The sequence below is a fragment of the Grampus griseus genome (genome assembly GCF_964374135.1).
Source record: "Grampus griseus genome assembly, chromosome: 5".
Taxonomy (NCBI): Eukaryota; Metazoa; Chordata; class Mammalia; order Artiodactyla; family Delphinidae; genus Grampus; species Grampus griseus.
In genome coordinates this window covers 138,348,868-138,361,729 of record NC_138998.1, presented here as the reverse complement: position 1 = coordinate 138,361,729, position 12,862 = coordinate 138,348,868, and the positions used below count along the sequence as shown (strand labels likewise).

The window sequence follows — 12,862 nt, the reverse complement described above, 5'->3', positions numbered from 1 at the left end:
GGAATGGTACGGGAAAGCCTCTAAATCATATTGGGGACAGAAGTGGGACCTGAATGGGGACAGGGAAGGCGGATAGGACGAGCCAGAGACACAGCCAGACTGGTTTTGCAGGCCTCACAGGCTAGTGTCACACGTCTGCAGCCCGTTCTGAGGGTGTTGGAATGCTCGCCCAGGGGTTGCCTGATGATCAGATCCCACAGAAACCAAACCGCTACAGCTTCTGGAAAGACGCTTCTTTCATTGGTGCTGAACTTCATTAAATAGTGTTTACAAACACTTGGAAAATCTACACAAATTCATTCCTCGGTCTCTAGTTCCAAAAAAAAATAGAACTATTCATTTAGCATCTGCAGAACGTTCTCCATTAGTAACGATTTCGGGATCATTTTCTTTTTTAATTGGAGTATAGTTGCTTTACAATGTTGTGTTGGTTTCTGCTGTACAATGAAGTGAATCAGCTATAGGTATACATACATCCCCTCCCTCTAGGACCTCCCTCCGTACCCCCATCCCACCCACCTAGGGCATCACAGAGCACCGAGCTGAGCTCCCTGTGCTATACAGCAGGTTCCCACTAGCTAGCTGTTTTATACATGGTAGTGTATATATGTCAAACCTAATCTCCCAGTTCATGCCACCCTTCCCTTCCCCTACTGTGTCCGCATGTCTGTTCTCTACGTCTACATCCCGATTACTGCCCTGCAAATAGGTTCACCTGTACCATTTTTCTAGATTCCACATATATGCCTTCATATACAATATTTGTCTTTCTCTTTCTGACTCACTTCACTCTGTATGACAGACTCTAGGTCCATCCGCATCTGTACAAATGACAGAATTTTGTTCCTTTTTATGGCTGAATAATATTCCATTGTGATCATTTTGTTGTATTAAATATTACTCCAAAACCACATTACGAGGGATTAAAGGCATTGTATTTTTTTATTTGGAAGGAGAAACGGTGGGTGTCTCACCCCCCAGCAGATCAGCACAGGAGTCCAAAGCCTTGAGCTTTCTGCAGCCCAGTCCTCTGCTTGCTTCTTGTACCCAGAGCTTGTCACCTGGGCCCAGGTGTTACACCTGCATCCCCTCAGTCCCCTGGGGCAGGTTCCTCTCACTGCAGTCTGGCGTATTTGTAGAGATTGGTTTATAGCCTATTTCCTCAACTACCAAAGACATTCTTGTTCTATTCTAATTTTGTTGTTACTGTAGGAAACTTTTATTTTTAAGAACATCTAAAATACGTTGCTCGCACATGAGCACGACTGTTCTGTAGAAGTTATGTTTCTAAGCATTACATTAGTTTGCCAAAGAGTTGCAACAAATTCTTATTACAAGGACGGGAGAAATTGCAATGATTTGCTGTATCTCTCTTTCAAGATGTGAAAACACATACCGTGGCTGTGTCCACGTCTCTGTTCATGTCCCCGTCTCTCCCGTGGGTTAGGACACACTTGGAAGCTGGGTCTCTGTTCACGCGGGTCTCCCCAGCTGCTGCCAGAGGGTCCAACACACAGTAGACCTTCAGTAAATACATTTAGATACTGAGCGACCGTATGTATACTTATGTCAGAAGTTTTGAAATCAGAGTAATGGGGGTGGAAAAGAAACGATGTTTAGTGTTTTCAGCAGGAGTCGGGCAACCAGTTTCTTTCCTCTCTTTGTTCTCCCTTTCCTGAGACATCTGATCAGCTGTGTGTCTGTATCGCCTCACCCAGTTAGAAGTGTTTCTTTCCACACATACACAGTCAGCCCCGGGACACGTTGCAGAAACTTACCAATGAGGTCATCACCTTGGAGAACTTAAACCAACCTTTTTACTTACAAAATGTGCAAGGGTACAAAGACATGTGAAGTGATCAGTGTTAGATTTGACCCGGGTTTGTTTTGTCATGTTTACCTGGATGTCATCCATCCATCATCATTTATTCATTCCTGCAAAAAGTATTCACCACGCAGGGCTGGACTGGAAAACAAATAGGACACGGTTCCCATCCTTACTGGTTACTACCAGTGGGCACCTTTCTGCATCACTGGCATTCTCCAGCATCTAGTTTTATGATTTTTCATGGCTTTTTTCCTGTCAAACTCTCGAAAGTGAGTTTCTAGCCTTCCTGGTCAACCCATCAAATCTCCCGTCACCATCTTCATTAAACAGGACACACTGCATCCCATGTCAAGTGTTAGTCACTCAGGAGTCATGGGCCAAGCCCCAGGTTGATTGATGCCTCCCACGTGCCTGTGGTTCTGTAGCTCGTTAATGTCACACACGTCTCACAACAGCACTGATGGTGGGCAAGGTCGTCACCCACCAGTCCCAGAGAGGAAAGCAACGGGCACACCAGTGAGGTCACAGCCCGCGAGTAGTAAAGCTGGACCAAAGTAAGAGACACTCACCCCGAAACCCCACTCTCAACCCCTCCACACTCCTCTAAGAAGAGATGATGCTTCTGTAAGGACTGCTGGGGACAAAATAGACTTCACATATATATTAAATAAGAAGAGCTTACAAGACGGATTGAATCTTTCTTGTTGAGACTTTGAAAAACACGCACACTCTATTACCCGGGATGGTACTCAACACACGGCTGGAAAATACCTGATGGCAGTGAAGAGAGTCCGGTGTGTGATAAGCCCTTGATAAATATTTGTTCATTGAATGATAGGAATGTTCAGGCTCCCCGTTTCACCCCGTCTATGAGACAACTGGTAAATTCATCGTGCAAAGCCAAGGCCTCAGTATCTGTAAGATATGAAAACCAGTAGCAGGGAATGAAAGGCGATTATATACATGGCATGTTTTATGACCTTATTATCCACCAAATCCTCTCATCCCAAGTTCAGGATAATTAAAATAATTTGATTCAATAAGCAGAAGCTTAATTCAGGTTCAGACCCAATGCTGAAAGGCCAAGAATTATTTATATCACTTACCCCTAATTCCTTTGTTGTTTAGCAAGCATAACGCCTCATCACTAGATTTTATTTATATTAGGGTGCTGGGGACCCAAATAAAATACTTTCTGTTCAGGGACCGTAAACCCCAACATTTATTTGGTTAATAGATTAACTAGGAAGGTCTATGAAGGAGGCCACTGAGTGGAATCCAAGTAAAATTTTTATTTTAGCTGCTATCTCAGAAACTATGCTACAGAAAAGTTCAACTCAGGGACCAAACAGCTCCAAAAACCTGATTATTCAAAAATGTGTCAACTCCTGAGTATTCTACCTACAAGGACAATTTTGCCTGTAGAATGCTTGCTTAGAACAGAACGAAGTGCATTGCAAGGAAAGTAATATCATGACCTATATTCCCAATATTATCAGGCCACTGGTAAAGCTGTCCTCATCTAGGAAAAAAAAAAGAGGGGGCGGGGAATAATGAACAAAGTTAACTTGAAAAGACTTCTGGCTTGAATAGTGCCACTTGACCATGGAACTCTCCAGATAGGGTCATCTCAGTGGGAAAAGGGGCTATGGAGGGGGGCAAGGTCTCTGCCCCACCGTTGGTGGGTGAGCTGGACAGGAGGAAACACAGGTGAGGGTTTGGGGAGTTGAGGAAGTTGTGTCCCGGAAGTGATACTATCAAACTGACCCCCTCTTCCACAAGCATCCAGGCCTGTAGTAAAACTGATCCACAGCTGGACTTACAGGAAACTTAAGGGAGAATAAAAATAAGAACCCTCAAAACTTATGTAAGGGACTGGGTAATTTTCTGGAAAAGATTCATTAGTATTTAAATAACAAGCTCCACTCTTTAAGCTCCACTTATCACATCCACAGTGCCTGGAAGACATTTAGCCTCCTACCCAGGAGAATGCTTCTCTATCTCTTTGAGGATCTCTTTCCTAGCATTTCAGCAGAGAAACCCAATTATCATTTATACCTTGCTGTCCAGAGAGCTTGGCTCTCCAGCATAACTCATTTACATTCTAATCAAGGCCGTGAAAAACCTTCCAGTAAAGTCTTCCGTGGAATTTTGCAAGTAACGGATGAAATGAGGCTGGAAATCAATGCCCCCGAGAATTATGCACCAAGACAGAGCATTTTGATGACCCAGGAAATCTTAATAGGTATCGACTGAGCTGCCATCATTAGGCTTTTCTCTCCAGCATTGTGGAGTGATGGATTAGGTTCAAAGTCCGATAACTAGAAACTGGCAAAAAGGAAAATCCTCCAATTTAAAAAGAAAGTCATTTCACCAGGGTCCCATGACCCTGCCTAGAATCATAAATGAGCTAGTATCATGCAGATACAGCACCAGGACTCCTAGGTGTCAAGGGTGAGGACACGCATGGCCGAGTAATGGGCAATCTTGGACTGACAGGTGGGGTCTTGGGCTCCGTTTCTGCCATTTAATAGCTGTGTCGCTTCTCCTCCCTGAGCTCCCATTGTGTCAGCCATAAAGCCGCCCTGAGCTATGTGTGTTCATCCAGGGAAGTCTGTGTGCCGGGGATCACAGCGGGCTCTGTGGGATGATTGGAGGATGAACGCCCTTGCCCCTGTCCTGCAGAGACTTGCAGGTTCAGGAGAGCACATAAGTGAGTCGGTGTCATCAGGCCACAGGTTGTCTCTCTCAGTTCTGTTCCTGCGAAACTGCTCCATTAGTGATAAGCAGTCAGCACAGACTGCTGTGTTTAGAAGTGGCCAGATCATTTTCGAAATATTACTACATAAAGTTCCTCTTTGAAAAGCAGAGAATTCAAAAATGGAAAAGGACCTTATGTGGCCTTCAGGCTGGAGCCCCAGAAAAATCATTCCAGGTAACTGAGCCTCTCCCCTTTTCCACAGAATTCTAGAAAAGGGAACATTGCCAACTCCAGTGTCCAATGTTCTGTACTGTTGGAACATGTTTTTTGTTAGCTAAGAGTTGAGCTAAGAACTCAGTCCACCCCCTTGACCTCTTGCCTCTGTTTCCAAATTTAGAGACAATGAAACCCATCTGGCTCCATCCAGTGTGTCCATAAACCTCTATGTTTCTGAAGATGGGAGACCTGTGACGTCCAGATATGCGATGACCCTTTGTTCTCCACATTGAATAACCCAGGTCTTGGTCACAGTTCAGACAGTTCCATTGAAGAGATGCTACCATGTGCAAAGGGATAAGAAAGTGTTCAGATATAAGGGGATCTTCCCTCTTCCCTCTGCTCTGAGGACTTGCAATTTAGTTGATGAACAAAAGTCATACTCGAAGCAGTGAGTGAATACAAGACAACAATCTATACAGGAGACAGCTGCTTGCTTTCCTGGGGCTGCTATAACAATGTGCCACAAACTGCGTGGCTTAAAAGAACTGAAATTTATTTTCTCACAGTTCCGCTAGTTAGAAGTCCAAACTCAAGCTGTCCTCAGGGCCATGCCCCTGTGAAGCCTGTAGGGGAGGACCCTTCCTCGCCTCTTCCTAGTTTCTGGTGGTGGCCTCAGGGCTCCTTGGCCCAGCTGCAGCCCTCCAGTCTCTGCTTCCATAGCCCCACGGGGCTCTCCCCTCCTTGTCTGTCTCCTCATCTTGCTACGATCCCAGTCATGTTGGATCCAGGGCCCACCCTACTCCAGTCTGACCTCATCTGGACTAATTACACCTGCAGTGACCCTATTTCCGAATAAGATCGATCTGAGGTTCTGCGGTTAGGATGTGGACGTATCTTTTCTGCAGGGGACACAATTCAACCTGTAACAACACCTCGAGGTAACACTTAGGAAGGAAGCCACATTAGAGCGTATTTGGCTGAACTCTCTCCTCTTACAGAAGGTGGTGATTCTCAGGAAGTTTACGTGATACAAGGCGGGGTCATGAAACTATTAAGATCCAAAAGCAAGACCCAAATCCGTTTGGAGTCCTGAGTCCAAATCTGATATTCTTCCCCAACAGGGCTTGTTTAAGTGCTGAAGTATCACCTGAATGTTTCAGAACATAGAGGAGAGGAAACCAGTACTCTGGATAGGGGTAGTCAGGGAGAGCTTCCCGGAGGCATGAGCCCTGCTGAGTGGATCATAGGGCTGGGTCGGGAGAACCCCACTCAACACCATGATCACGGTTGACCACCCTCCTAGACACAAACCTCGTTCTGGTTCTTCTCAGATCCCACCACCAGGAGGAACGCGAAGGCTGGGCCCACAGCGAGAAACCGGTACGCCAGCCAGTGGACGCTCAACAGACCCCACCCCACCGTTTCAACACACACCCTCACCACTGACTGGAGGCTGCCAACACCCAGGGCTGCGGGGTCCATGGACAAGGAGAGTGACAGTTACAGCGTCAGCCCCTCCCAAGACACAGGTAAGGCCTGCGTGCCTCCTTCTCTATCCCGGGACAAGTAGGGCCCACACCCTGGGTTTCAGGGCCCTACCTGTTCCCTTTCAAGGTCAATTTCAAATTGCTAGACCATTTACCTAACAGGTACCGATACAGCTGTACTGCATTGACGGTGTCCAGGGTCCAGTGAATTCCGCAAAGCAGAGCCAAAGGAGTCTAGTTTGCAGGCATCCCGGATCTCAGACTCACACGGTTCCCTCTCCTTTTCCTTCCTGCCCTGCCGAGAGAGACATAGACATTTCTAAATTGTTCTCCCTCAAGATTACAATCATTCTGATTATACTCTGAGGGCATCTCATCCACTACTATCTCCAGGATTAAGACATTGCACTTGAAGTTACATGACAAGGTCATAGCACCCCCTATAGGGAACACGGCAGACCCGTTTGACAATTAAACAGGGGTTGATTATAAGGTAAGCCATTCCTACCGTACCATCCACCATCAAGATCTCACTCTGCAGAGAAGACAGAGCCTAAGAATAGCACTGGGTTGCCCACCCCACCAATCTAAAAGTTTGAAAAGAAATGATACCTAAACTTAATAGCTGTAGGAAATTTTAATCCTCATTTTCTTTTGTGCTGGATGATATGCTTCAAAAATAGTCTCAAAGGCGGCGTGTCACCAGGTACGTTTATTTTCATGGCAGTTACTCCTCTTACAAGAACCTCAGAGTTCCACAGAGGTGACTTCAGAACTCTTGAGTGGGTTTAAAATGCAGAGAGTCCTCTACCCAAGATGCTCCTTTTATGGTTCTAGAGGTTTCCTGGTCCCCGTAAAGGGTGCCACACACAAAGAATGAGTCCCAGGGTCAGAAGTCATTTGGCCTAGTGAGCAGTTCCGTGCAGTCACATCTTCATCTCTAACCATCATCCTGTCTTCCTGCCACACAGAGGCCAGAGGAGCTGAGGGCAGAGTTCAGATCATTCCTGCCAGTGAAAGACTCTCTGTGGTCCAGGGGCAGGGAAGGGGCCACTGCAGTTCATTTGCACCGCATTCCCAGCTGTCTTAACTAAAAGCAGAATTTTTTCAAGGGGATGTATTACTGATCTATGGCAGTGTCCCAGGCTGGGGACATCTGACTCCAGAGATTCTGTTGACACCCCGAGCCACATGGCTGAGGATCATGAAGGTGGCCTTACAGTGACAAAGGCAGTCCTCAGACAGAGACCAGGCACCCCTGCCGGGCCACCCAGTGACTGCAAGAAATAGACACAAGCCCAGAGCGCCACCCAGTCAGTGCGGCCTCACGGTGACACGTCACCCGTCAGTGCGGCCTCACGGTGACACGTCACCCGTCAGTGCGGCCTCACGGTGACACGTCACCCGTCAGTGCGGCCTCACGGTGACACGTCACCCGTCAGTACGGCCTCACGGTGACACGTCACCCGTCAGTGCGGCCTCACGGTGACACGTCACCCGTCTTGTTTTCTCTTTTGCACGGCACAGATCGAGCGCGAAGCAGCATGGTCTCCACAGAAAGTGCCTCTTCCACTTACGAAGAACTGGCCAGGGCCTACGAACACGCCAAGATGGAAGAGCAGCTGAGGCACGCCAAGTTCACCATCACGGAGTGCTTCATCTCAGACACATCGTCCGAGCAGTTGACGGCAGGGACAAATGAGTACACAGACAGTCTGACCTCCAGCACCCCTTCAGAATCGGGGATCTGCAGGTTCACCGCATCTCCCCCCAAACCTCAGGATGGAGGACGCGTGATGAACATGGCGGTTCCGAAGGCGCATCGGCCAGGTGAGGCGAGACACGTGTGGACCAGCGGTCGGGGAAGCTCGTCTTCCCAAGTCACACGGGTCTGTTGTGAAAGCCCTTGTTGGTATTCACACTGGGTCTTCTGTTTAGTGACCGCTGCATAACGCACCACCCCAAAGCTTGATCATTTGTTTCGTTCTTGAGTCCGAAATTGAGTCAGGGCTTCGTGGGGACACGCCTCTCGGTTCCGGCCGTGTCGATGGGGGAGCTCAGTCATGGATAGAGGAGCCGCGTTCCAAACAGCTCACTCACCTGGAGGGTTGATGCTGGCCGCAGCCTCCCTACACAGGTTTCTCCACGAGGTGGCTTGTGCATCCTTATGTCATGGTGACTCAGTTCTAAGAGCCGGTGTCCCAAGAGAGACAGTGGAAATAGCCAGTTCCTTAAGGTTGGGCCTGAAAACTGACCCATCACTTCTGCCATAGTCTGTTGTTCAAGCAACCCCAGAGCTCTGGGAGCCCAGATTCTAGAAAAGGAGATCGCCACCACATGAGGAGTATCGAAGATATGGGGGTGATGTTTTAACACTGCTGTGCTGTGGGTTTCAGAAGGAGAGCGGTCTTACCAGGGAGCCAGCCTTTGGCACTTGGCTTCCCTGAGTTACCCAAAGTGACAGTAAATGGCTAGTGTCAGGTCGGCCAGTAGTTTGGTGTCTGCCTTGAGCAGTATTCTGGATGTGTGGATGGGAGCTGCAAACCCTAAGACCTGCAGGGCCTGGCAGATCATGTAAGTGAAGAAGGTGGGGGGCAGGGTAAAGGGATGGATGGCGACATGGAGAACTCAAGAGCTGAGTGACTGTCTAGGGGAAAAGGACTCTAGCAGCCTCCTGCCCAGTGATCCCGAGTGGAAACTGGGGCCCACGTGAGCGAGTTTCAGAAATTTTGGTGTTATATGGCGACTCACACTTTTCAAGTGTTTGCTCAGATACGTGCAAACCATTGTACGGGGCAAATGAAACGCGTCTTTAGTTTGGATCTGAACCACGGCAGCCGGTTGTAGTTCTCTTCTGAAGAATCACCTTTTCTTTTTCACCCTGAAGTACCTGTCTGAAGACTTGACTTTGTGCACTGGCCTATCCATTCTTGTGGAATCCAGTTTTATTTCTTGTCTTCCCATTTTCTGAACACTGCTACGGGTTCTATTTCAAAAATATATCTTCATTTTAAATCCCCATGATTCCTTTGGGCTTTATGGCATAAGGCCAAGCTGAAATGAGCTTTATAAATACATAAAGATATATAAAATAAGAATTGTCTATCCAGCAACTCATCTTCCAAACTGAGTCAAGATCCGCACCAACCTCGTGTCAAGAACGATAGCTTCATTTATTTCCGTGCTCTCTACCTCCTCAGGGAGAAGACTTTATTTGTCGGTGTTTTTATTCAAGGGCTTTTTGTGGTTGGCATTTATTGGCAAGGCAGATGCAGCAAATGTAGGAGAAATGCCATAGCATTTTGTGGCTGTAAACCTCGAGAGTAAGGAAGACGAGAGAGGAGAAAATGAGCCAGTGGACAGGTTGTTTAGTCTCGCTGGGCTGCAGTTGGCTCATCTGTAAAATGGGCTCAAGTGTAAAATGGGCATGGCATCGACACCCACCATCTGGGGTTTGTGTAAGCTGTATGTCGCCTGATGCAGGCGTCAGCAGCATTAGTTGTAGCTTCTGTTGTCGCCTTGTTGACTTGTTGTCAGGGGTCCCACGGTGACTCCAATGATGGTCTGCAGATGTACTACTCTCCCCCCTCTTCCTTCTTTGGTTTATTTTCCTTCCACGGCCATTGATTCCCTGAGAGCATCCGCCTCATTTGTGTATCAATATCACCCAGTTAAGTATAGGCATCACGCTCCCATCTGAGATACGTGCCATGCTTCCCCTTGTGTAGAACCAGCTCCTAGGTTAAATGTCCTCTGTGTGCCGGTCTTGAAATCATTAAAGGTGCGTATCTTTTTGGTGGCTTGTTGTTCATCATGTTGGATTTTCCTATTGAAAAAAAATGTTTGAACTGTTTTCATGATATTGTTGCCTGGACCCATCAGAACAACTGAGAGATCACAAGGTACTATTGTCATAATATGCTATTTAGACTAAAAGGATTTTATAACTGTAGGCATGAATAACTTTTTAAATCCTTATGAATTCTAATGCCCACAAACATTGTTTCGTCCACTCTAAATGATGTATTATTATTACTGGACATTTCATATGCTTTTAGAAAAATATTTCATCCTTCTGGAAGCCTTTCTGTTGCTCCTTTATAATGGAACCAAATTCAACACTGGGCACAAAACCTAAAGTTACAGTTTATTATCCTGCTGACTGGAGACTGTGTCACAATTAGCAGTTCCTTGAACAGGGCTTCCAAACCAAAGTCTTTACCTGTGTTCCCTTGTGTTTCTAGATGCTATCAGTCATCCAAATCTCTGGATATCTTTCTCCTTACCATCAGTTCTTTTCTGATGAGGCTTTTTTTTTTTTTTTTCCGTTTACAACCCCAAGCTTTTAAATTCTCTACAAATCAGGACTAAGCGAAATGAATTTGGCCAGATGGTGGCTGCAGGAAAATAGGAAATATGTCTTCGTTATCTGTATATTTCTCTCCTGGTGTCTAGCAGATATCTGGCAGCATAGCGAGTGTTCAAGAAATATTTTTAACCAGCTTAATGATATTGAATGTATATACCTAACCCTGTGTCTGATGTAGAGCAGGTGTTTAATAACTGTTATTGAATGAATGAATATATCATGATTGTGAAGATGACAAGATTGGCCGATTGGTTCAAATATGACAATGGTTAGAAATTATTAAATAGAAACTATTTCCATCTTTAAAAACAAAAGACAAAGCAAACAAACTAACTCTCTATTCCTCTGAGAAATAGCTGGAAAATTTAACAGCTTCTTTTCCTCTCGGCCAAGGTGGCTTCTCGTACTTTGGTTACGAGAGCTACTTTTGGTTTCAGGTAGCATCTGGAGCCAGTTTCTGATGTTCTTGGATTACTACTGCTTCTCTATTCATGATGCTTATCCTGTGCGATCAAGAGATGCCACGGCAGGAAGCTACTTAAATCAATTTAAGGCTTCAAATCTGCAACCTCATGCAGCCTGGCCCCGCCAGCAGCACGGGAAGTGTCCACCCCTTCTGATCTCCTCCCTGAGATGCTGGGACCCCAGCCTTAAACGTCTGCACCTCACTGACCCCCTGCTCCTCCGCCGTGATGAATGCAGGGGAGGTTTTCCGGTTGGAAATGGCCGTTGCTTGCCACCAACTTATTGGTTCTCTGAACAACCAGTTATACGAAGCAGTTTGAGGATTTTAATTTTAAGATCAACTCATCACATACCTCACGCTCCCCTGGGGGGGTGTGTTTAAAGGGAAAGAAGAGAGTGGAGTGAGAGACAGGGCTCCCACCTGAAGGACCAGCCAGCCTCTGCTCAGGTCACGTCCCCTGCAAAGGCTGGCCTTGTTCTCAGCTGTCGTGTGCACATGTCATGTACGCACGCACACGTGCACACACACGGACACACACGCACAAGGCTTGAGTTCCCCTGGCCTTTACCCTTCTAGAGATGGCCCTGCTCCTTCCCGCCCACCCCCCCTGCCTCCCCGCCTTTCCTCCAGTGTGTATTTTCTGGCTTCCACTCCACACCTAGCCCTGTTTTCGGAGCTGGGGATACAACGGCTGACAGGACCCACGAAGACCCCGCTTGGAAGGAGCTTATGTTCCTGGGGGGAGACAGACACTTATCAAGTAAACAAATAGTATTGTTTCAGATCATGGTCAGCGCTGGGAAGGGAAGTAAACCAGGAAGGGGATAAAGTCTGGCAGGAGGTACTTAGGAGAAGATGGTCAGGGGAGTCCTCTCAGAAGCAGTGAGACGTGAGCTGAGACCTCAGTGGTGGACGGGCAGGGAGACCCGGGCAGAGACCCTGAGAAACGGGTCCACGCGGAGGGAAGAGCAGAGATAAAGGCCGGCAGACAGCAATGAGCTTGGCATCCACAGCACAGGAAGAGTTTCCTTCCATCCAAGCTGTGTTTGAAAGGTGCAGACTTTCAAACACTCCCCCAGAATTTAAACTCAGAAAGACCCCCCGGGGCCATGAAGCAACATCTCCGCGTATTCACGCAGCTCTAGGTAGACCTTAACATTCGAATGGGCTCATTCTGACTCCCTCCTAGAAAACCAAACCTTTCTGATGTGCATTTGCAATTCTGTCTTCTTAAGGACCGGCCTGTAAATTCAGTCTGTTCTTTGTCGCTGTCCCTCAGACACAGAAAGCGATGGCGGGACTTGTTCTGAGGGTCCCGAGCTTGGAACCCTGAGCACGTTTGCCTTTCCTAGCCATCTCCTCCCCCCTACACAGGGTACAGGTGCCGAGCTTTCCTCCGACCTTGCCACGTGCTCTGGCTGTTTCACTGTGGCCGCAGCTATGTGGAGATTTTCTCTTTCGTTCTCACTACATTCTCTCTGACTGCTGAGTCCATTGGCGGCTCGCTGCTTTCCTAGGTGGACATATTGCCGTTCTTCTCTCATTGTTGGGGAGCCTACAGGGGGTGGAAGTGAGGGGGAGACCTGGGCCTGTGACAGAGGGGCAGGACGGCCACCTGTGTCCTGCTGAGTGACCAGAAGACGGCTCTGGATTCCAGTGCGTGAATGACACGCAGAGAGGCTCACCACCATGAAGGAAAGTCCACTGCATCTCCAGAAGGGCCCTGTCAAAACACAAATGTCATACACTTGTTTGTTCAACCCATCTCTACTGAGCATCTTCCCTGTAAAAA

The 12,862-nt window shown here is 47.4% G+C and overlaps 1 protein-coding gene across 2 annotated transcripts in view; it reads left to right on the top strand.

Annotated features, from left to right (window-relative positions):
* DSCAM (DS cell adhesion molecule) overlaps positions 1 to 12,862 on the top strand; it is a gene marked incomplete at both ends in the record, with an annotated part of 752,893 nt that overhangs the window by 727,113 nt on the left and 12,918 nt on the right. Inside the window, 2 exons of one of the 2 annotated variants that reach the window (XM_082655382.1) lie at positions 6,080 to 6,277; positions 7,763 to 8,065. In XM_082655382.1, coding sequence (XP_082511508.1) covers positions 6,080 to 6,277; positions 7,763 to 8,065 — 501 coding nt within the window. Of the gene's footprint in view, positions 1 to 6,079; positions 6,278 to 7,762; positions 8,082 to 12,862 lie in introns of both variants that reach the window. The other variant, XM_082655383.1, reaches the window with a different exon arrangement.